Source organism: Haliotis cracherodii, unplaced genomic scaffold (assembly GCF_022045235.1).
Source record: "Haliotis cracherodii isolate W230 unplaced genomic scaffold, xgHalCrac1.p SCAF_3, whole genome shotgun sequence".
Lineage (NCBI taxonomy): Eukaryota > Metazoa > Mollusca > Gastropoda > Lepetellida > Haliotidae > Haliotis > Haliotis cracherodii.
This window is the reverse complement of record NW_027266286.1, coordinates 20,101,226-20,110,514: the sequence shown is the minus strand read 5'-3', so window position 1 is coordinate 20,110,514 and position 9,289 is coordinate 20,101,226. Positions and strand designations below refer to the sequence as shown.

Here is a 9,289-nt window from a genome sequence, read left to right as displayed (position 1 = left end):
ACCCCAGTACGACCACGAAGCATTACAACACGTAGTTGCACGATAAAGATTGAGAAATGACAATTTGGTGACCTGAGTTAAACGTCAGACAGTAACAAAGTCCAATCAAGTAATCCCCCACAAAGTAAACACTTCAATATTGTACGGTAGAGGGCGGAATGCGAACACAGTACCTGTTTGAAAAGTAGTCGCTTTATTGAACAGTTTGATAAAACGTCATCATTAGGAAGCATCGATAGATTCATGAGCGTGTGTTTGAGACGGGCGTTCGTCGTGACGCAACGCGGCGGCTGGACATTGCTGGGCGGCCAATAAGCTGTCTCTGAGTGGGAAGTGTGGGCTGGCCTAGTCTTAAAGGAAGGCACTCCAGCTTCCGAGAGTTGTGCTAAGCCTATACCGTGTAATGGACTTGCTCGCCCGCTCTTAACACTGCATCAATACTATCACATAGACCGGGGGCGGCCGTGCTAAACAACCCAGCTTGGGTGCCTTGCTCAGTGACGGAACGATAGGGCTTGAACGAACCTTGTAAGAGCTGGGCTGGCACAATTTATGAAATAAAGTTGGAAAAAATTAAAGACGGTTTAGGCAGTTCTGTGATAGCAAACAAGGAGTTTAAGTGAAAAGACAGTAAAGATCAAAGAAACTTGATTACAGGTATGGATTCCCAGCATTCGTGGTGCATCTCCTTCACAGCATTGATCTACCTGGCGCTCCTACTTCAACCTGCAACAGGTAAGAAATATTGTTTTTTGTAACTGGACAGACAGTTTGATATATGTATCTGAGTATATTATAACTTTGGATACAAATCATGGCAAATATATATATGTATGTCCTGTATGTTTACCAATAGGATTTCATATATGTATAAATTCTTTTCTTCTAAACCTTGATTTATGTACTGGATAATAAATCAACTTTGATCGGCAATACAAATACTTTTTATCTGCAAGGGGACGTTCGAATATCATTAAGATAATTAAATATGAGTAAAAAATACTCGTCATTCAATATCTGTTTGAAAAAAGTGGCTGGATATTTTGAATGAGCATAATATCACTCAGGGACATTGGTAATTCCCTTGAGGAATTTCCTGTTTTTTAAGATTCCTAGTATCAAGAAGTGAGCGTAATACCCCAATGCCGTAGTAGTCACGTAACCTGGAGGGGATATTGTGGTGATGTTGTTAGAAGATTTGTTCTTTGTAAAGTCCCCATTGCAGACAATACAGATTACCCTATACAGATGTATTTGCTTTTATTCATTGATAAGCATCTAAACTCCCCGAAACGGATAGGTAATTTAGCATAATCATATAATTAAAATTAATTTCTATAAATTCTCATACATACTGATGTCATAATGAAGATTGTCATGGCAGCACCTCAGTATCAAAATTAAGAAGCTACTTATGAGTGTAGGCCGAAATATGATGCTGTGCAAGTATTAAGAGTCGTGATATTTGACAGATACACAAAACTAATGCCACGTCGTTTGCATGACTATTAAATGGTTTGTTCTCTGTAAGTAGAAGATACATTTGGGGCATTTCAGAGGCAATATAGTGCCTAGAAGGACATCACGAGCTATATGGTGGAACTGCTATATAGTTGACAGCGCACACACCAATGCTATACTTGGCATATGTCAGGGATGAACTTGTTATTATTTGCTGACGACAAATCGTTCAGAGGTATAACAAGATAAAAGACCCGAATGGTGATTTTGACGCTGAATAACGTTTATTCTTGATAAAACCCACATACAGATATCCTTTTGGATGAACCCAAAGAAGAGCAATAAGGGAAGCTTCACTGTATCCCTACCAATTCTCAGACTGACCAAAGGTGACTGATTAATGTGGTGCATATCATACCTCCGTGTAATATTTCGTTATAAAGTTACATAATTGCTATGGGATACATTTATTTTTTAATCGAGCATTCACATAGAAGTTGTCGGTGATACAATATGATAATTGTACGTTCTCTTTACAAAATCAGAGGCATTTGCTTGTCAATATCTTCTTCTGCTACATACTGTAAGAAACTTGCTGTTAACGCTTACGTCTATATCATTGGACAGAAGCATTCTTACCTGGAATGACCGAGAGACATAAAGAGAGTTTCAGATAGGGGACTGAAAGAAGTCAATACCAAACTGCTATTGTGCACAATAGGTCATGCAGTATTCGGTGACATAACAAAAGTGAATTACTTGCTACCAACGCTTCACACCTCATTAACGTCGACAATAGTCCGAAATCGTGACTGTGAACATGTGCACACTATCGAGTACATGCAAACCGAACACATTTATTAACGAGAAACAAACTTAAAGAAATGTATTTCATTCGACAATCTGCTGATAGAAATGAGTTTTGGATTAAGTTGATCCCTTATTGCCACTGCTATTACTGAGGTGTTAAGATTTGAACCTTCACTACCGTATTCCACTACGACCAGAATCCTCTCACAGCATTCGTATCATGGTATCAAAGATACGTGTGCATTTCGGTATTAGCAAAATTCCATTGGAGCTATAGCAATCTAGCCTCATTATAACTCTTTGTAAACTGGTCTGAGGTTTTGTTTGAAGAAACATTAGAACACATCATTTAATTATCAGATTATTGCCTGATGCTGATGTTGTTCTAAAACAACATTATCATGAAATCAGCTGACATTATATACACCTGTGAGGAAATGCTCTTCTGTTTCCAGGTTGCATTTAAAACGCCTCAATTGTTCTTCCTGTCGGGTAGTTTAAAGAGAGAATTGAAATATGGATATCAAAATAACAAAAAGATCACACTTCTTTCACGAATTGTCTTGAAGTTAAAAACCTGATTCTGTAGTTGTATAATATAAACACAATATCTTCACGACTATCACATATATCTTTCATTGTATTCTATGCATTTACATTCCATTCCATTCCATTGGGTGGAAGCAAAAACGAAATAGGGGTGAAAATGATATGAAAGGATCACTGAAAATCGCTTAACACCAGGTGTAACAATTGTACGGCTAAATATATATGTAAGCAAGGTCATTATACACAAGAATGTTATATTGAAATATATTTCCCTCAATGGAGAGAAATCCTTATTTGTGGGAAAAAGAAAACCAGTGCTATCTTGTCAAAAATCTTCACGGCGAGATGGCGTAATGACATGTACACGCCTTCAAGGCGAGATGGAGCAATGACATGTACACGCCTTCACATCGAGATGGCGTTGTGGCATGTACACGCCTTCACGGTGAGATGGAGTAATGGCATGTACACGCCTTCACATTGAAGTGGAGTAATGACATGTACACGCCTTCACATCGAGATGGCGTTATGGCATGTACACGCCTTCACGGTGAGATGGAGTAATGGCATGTACACGCCTTCACATTGAAGTGGAGTAATGACATGTACACGCCTTCACATCGAGATGGCGTTATGGCATGTACACGCCTTCACGGTGAGATGGAGTAATGACATGTACACGCCTTCACGGCGAGATGGAGCAATGACATGTTCACGCCTTCACATCGAGATGGGGTAATGACATGTACACGCCTTCACATCGAGATAGAGTAATGACATGTACACGCCTTCACGACGAGATGAATTAATGACATGTACACGCCTTCACAACGAGATGGAGTAATGACATGTTCACGCCTTCACATTATAGTGGAGTAATGACATGTACACGCCTTCACATCGAGATGGAGTAGTGACATGTACACGCCTTCACGGCGAGATGGAATAATGACATTTAAACGCCTTCACATAGAGATGGAGTAATGACATGTATACGGCTTCACATCAATTTGGAGTAATGACATGTACACGCCTTCACATCGGGATGGAGCAAAGACATGTACACGCCTTCACAGCGAGATGGAGCAATGACATGTACACGCCTTAACATCGAGATGGAGTAATGACATGTACACGCCTTCACATCGGGATGGAGCAAAGACATGTACACGCCTTCACATCGGGATGGAGCAAAGACATGTACACGCCTTCACATCGAGATGGAGTAATGACATGTACACGCCTTCACGACGAGATGGAGTAATGACATGTACACGCCTTCACGACGAGATGGAGTAATGACATGTACACGCCTTCACGACGAGATGGAGTAATGACATGTACACGCCTTCACGACGAGATGGAGTAATGACATGTACGCGCCTTCACATCGAGAAGGAGTAATGACATGTACACGCCTTCACATCGAGATGGAGTAATGACATGTACACGCCTTCACATCGAGATGGAGTAATGACATGTACACGCCTTCACATCGAGATGGAGCAATAACATGTACGCGCCTTCACATCGAGATGGAGTAATGACATGTACACGCCTTCACATCGAGATGGAGTAATGACATGTACACGCCTTCACATCGAGATGGAGTAATGACATGTACGCGCCTTCACATCGAGATGGAGTAATGACATGTACACGCCTTCACGGCGAGATGGGGTAATGACATGTACCGGCTTCACATCGAGATGGAGTAATGACATTTTAACGCCTTCACATCGAGACGGCGTTATGGCATGTACACGCCTTCACGGCGAGATTGAGTAATGGCATGTACACGCCTTCACGGCGAGATGGAGTAATGACATGTACGCGCCTTCACATCGAGATGGAGTAATGACATGTACGCGCCTTCACATCGAGATGGAGTAATGACAGGTATACGCCTTCACATCGAGATGGAGTAATGACATGTACACGCCTTAACATCGAGATGGAGTAATGACATGTACGCGCCTTCACATCGAGATGGAGTAATGACATGAACACGCCTTCAAATCAAGTTGGAGTAATGACATGTACACGCTTTCACGATGAGATGGAGTAATGACATGTATACGGTTTCACAGCGAGATTGAGTAATGACATGTACACGACTTCACATCGAGATGGAACCATGGCATGTACACAGCTTCACATCAAGATGGAGTAATGACATGTACACGCCTTCACATCGAGATGGAGTAATGACATGTACACGCCTTAACAGCGAGATTGAGTAATGACATGTACGCGCCTTCACATCGAGATGGAGTAATGACATGAACACGCCTTCAAATCAAGTTGGAGTAATGACATGTACACGCTTTCACGATGAGATGGAGTAATGACATGTATACGTTTTCACAGCGAGATTGAGTAATGGCATGTACACGCCTTCACATCGAGATGGCGTCATGACATGTACACAGCTTCACATCAAGATGGAGTAATGACATGTACACGCCTTCACATCGAGATGGAGTAATGACATGTACACGCCTTCACATCGAGATGGAGTAATGACATGTACACGCCTTCACATCGAGATGGAGTAATGACATGTACACGCCTTCACATCGAGATGGAGTAATGACATGTACGCGCCTTCACATCGAGATGGAGTAATGACATGTACACGCCTTCACATCGAGATGAATTAATGACATGTACACGCCTTCAGGGCGAGATGGAGTAATGACATGTACACGCCTTCACATCGAGATGGAACCATGGCATGTACACGCCTTCAGGGCGAGATGGAGTAATGACATGTACACGCCTTCACATCGAGATGGAGTAATGACATGTACACGCCTTCACATCGAGATGGAGTAATGACATGTACACGCCTTCACATCGAGATGGAGTAATGACATGTACGCGCCTTCACATCGAGATGGAGTAATGACATGTACACGCCTTCACATCGAGATGGAGTAATGACATGTACGCGCCTTCACATCGAGATGGAGTAATGACATGTACACGCCTTCACATCGAGATGGAGTAATGACATGTACGCGCCTTCACATCGAGATGGAGTAATGACATGTACACGCCTTCACATCGAGATGGAGTAATGACATGTACACGCCTTCACATCGAGATGGAGTAATGACATGTACACGCCTTCACATCGAGATGGAGCAATGACATGTACACGTCGAGACAAATCGATAACATCTTGACGTCTTCGTGACAATTCGGTTTAAGGACATGGGGGCGGTCGGGTAGCCTAGTGGTTAAAGCGTTCGCTCGTCACGCCGAAGACCCGGGTTCGATTCCCGACATAGTTACAATGTGTGAAGCCCATTTCTGGTGTTCCCCGCCGTGATATTGCAGGAATATTGCTAAATGCGGCGTAAAACCATACTCACTCACTCACTCATGCCGAGATGGAAATTAGCCTGTTCACATTTCATGATGAGTTGGAGTAATGACATGCAGACGTCTAATGTACATCAGTACAGTAACAAAACATGCAAAGGAACAGGTGCAGACATGCTATGTTCACTGAGGTCCACCAAGATAATTACCGACCTAATTATAACGTGTCACTGCAGTAATTAACACGATCACGTCCATGTCACTTGATATCATACCAATGGCCATTCCACCTTTCTTGTATCTCATGACACGATCTAGACAGCAATGGTCCCCCACTTGGTGAATATATCTCAAAATATTGACTTTGAAGACCTGTCGTAAATAAATCTCTTCATGCAAATGTGTTTCATATCATCTTGTTGCGCTGTTAAACGTATCAACAATTAATTACATTCTACAGGACGTCCGTTTAATAACCACAGACAAACAATTGCACTCCGGTTGTCTTTTTTGTCATTTGTGTGTGAAGATAACTGATAAAATTAGTTCTTTTTGTTGCATCTGATGATGCAACGATGAAAACAGGTCATGTCGGCACGGGAATGTTGATCTGGTCCAGTTAACACACCATAAGGCATTACCCGTTTAACACCTCGTTGAAAGCTACTTCATCAATGCTGAATTGATGGAGTTGGTATGTGTGCATGACGGCGTGGAGAAATACCAACCTCACTATGAGCACTCCTACTTTCAGCACAACTAGTTCTATTCGAATGGAGACTTAAGGGCCTCACTTGTATTCATAACATTTTAATTCGTATATCAGAAAATGCTGATATATGAATAATAATAATGACTTGCGACAAATAAAATTCGTTTTGGAATGGGTTTGTTTCAATTGATATAACCGTATACTTGGAAATTATCATGATATTCGATGGGTACCTACAAATTATACTCTCTCGGTGCATCAAATATGACATTACATTAAATGCGTTATAGTGTTACGTCAATATTGAAACACGAATATAATTAGTGGCCTAATGATCCTTCTCTACATTAGATACAATCAGAACCCTCAACGTGTTGCAAATGTTGTAATATAGAAAAAAACCCATTGGAAGTTCCAGTAGGCTAAGCTTACCGTTAGACCTCATTTTCATTGCTTAAAGTGTTCCTCGCCCTAGTTTCAGTTCCATGGTGACCATCTTCTACATTTCACGGGTGTCCAAGACAATTAAGTGGCCAGACACTTCTTCTGTTTGGTGAATCTCATGGCCAAGTCCCGAATCTTTCTCAGCGCCATACCTGTGCTCGTGTAGCTCACCCAAGTGGTAAACGAAACTAGTTATAGGCATTTAGAAGGTAGGAATATTATGGATAACAACTTCTTTATTATAAACGCACAACGTTTCAGGGCTTCGACTTGCCCGCTACATCAGGTGAATGATGATGTCCACATTCCTCCTTGTCATGAAGTTGTAAACGTCTAAGACCATCATTACTGCAGTTTCTCCACTTTAAGCCGACATACTGTTACGACGTTAAACTGACTCACTCTACGGCGTTACATTTAGAGTGAGTGAGTATGGTTTTACACCGCTTTTGTAATATTCCAGCAATATCACGGCGGGGACACCAGAAATGGGCTTCACACATTGAAGCCTTGTCGGGAATCGAACCCGGGTCTTCGGCGTGACGAGCGAACGCTTTAACCACTGGGCTACGCGACCACCCCTGTTACATTAAGAGCTACAACGCAGGACAAAACATTGAGAACAATTAACACCTGGTGTCCCCGACATTTTACCAGCCCCACTGGCCATGTCATGACCATGGTCATTGATTATCTAATAGCTTTCTTAAAGCATGTGCGATGCAAATTCGAAAGGTCAATGTCTATAACTTAAACAGAAACAACCTGTTTGTGGGTTAATCGGAAATTCCAATTAAATCAATGAAGTGATAATCTGGACCATTTATCTCCCTATCATGTATGCGTTTAGTTCCCCAGATAAGAAGTAATTCACATGCATCTGAGTCCATGCCTGTTTGGCAAACACGAGAAGAAATGGGTCTGCTAATCTATTATGCAGGCTAACATTTCACAGCTTGTTGAACACGAGCATTGGAGCTCTGGTACGAGAGTTGTTGACATACTGATTGAATTCATGGTTTGCTTCCATCACTCCACTATTGTTCTACCGGGTATAACGCCATTCAGCCATGAAGTCTTTTCTTTTCCACGCCTATCAAGGTATTTCTATATTTGGAATAGAATAATGGCAATCAATATCCAATTTCCAGTATGAATACAACCCCTCCCCATTAGCTTGAGCCAATTCCGTTTGTCAAATACATGTACCCGTTTCAGACCCGACCCAGCCGGGGTAATGGGTGCATGGAGGCGTCAGTACTAGGAGTCATCACATTGAGGATCGGTCCAGTAAATTGCAATCGTCAAGTCAGCCTGTCTCTCCTGGGTGATAAGTCAGCACATTGGTATTGCAAATTCATCTATATGTTCAACACATTGAATCTGAAAACTTGTCAAAAAGCTTGAATCATTAAACATTCCTTTCCCTTTAGCCCTTAAATTACTCTTCTTTCCAACAACCTGTCACCGCTTGCCTATTGAAAGAGGAAGATGGATTATAACATCGATATGGGATCATATTTGTAAATTATGTGATATGAAAATGTTGGTGATGAATATCATTACATTTGTAAAAAACATATTTTAACAATGGTCATAAATTGTATATCCAATTTAAATATAGGAATGAACCAAATATGCTGAAGTTCGTAGACTTGTTTAACTCCTAAAAATATCTGTCCAGAAGAAACTTTCTAAATTAACTGATGTCATCACGAAAGCCGCTAAAGATCCACGCTAATCCTCTCTACGCCTCACTGTTTGTACCTCATATGCCGAGGACCGATGTTAGAGTTTAATTAAGTTTTGTTTTGGTTATATCAGTCTATACATGCACAATTTTCTGTTTTGTCCTCTCACAGCTGTCATATCGTGATATTACTGAAATATTGTTAAAGTTAAGTCGCGTTAACTTCAGTAAAGAACCCGTAAGATTTATGTAACGTAACGTTCGTTCTTCATCGTCACCACCTACCAAGTATC

At 41.3% G+C, this 9,289-nt stretch overlaps 1 protein-coding gene across 1 annotated transcript in view; it reads left to right on the top strand.

Moving 5' to 3' along the window:
* The first annotated feature begins 277 nt into the window (after nt 1–277).
* Nucleotides 278–9,289, top strand: part of LOC139474077 (uncharacterized) — a 63,816-nt gene continuing 54,804 nt past the window's right edge. The window contains exon 1 of the mRNA XM_071256938.1: nt 278–735. Within this exon, the coding sequence (XP_071113039.1) occupies nt 660–735 (76 nt within the window). The 5' untranslated portion in view covers nt 278–659. The remainder of the gene's footprint in view (nt 736–9,289) is intronic.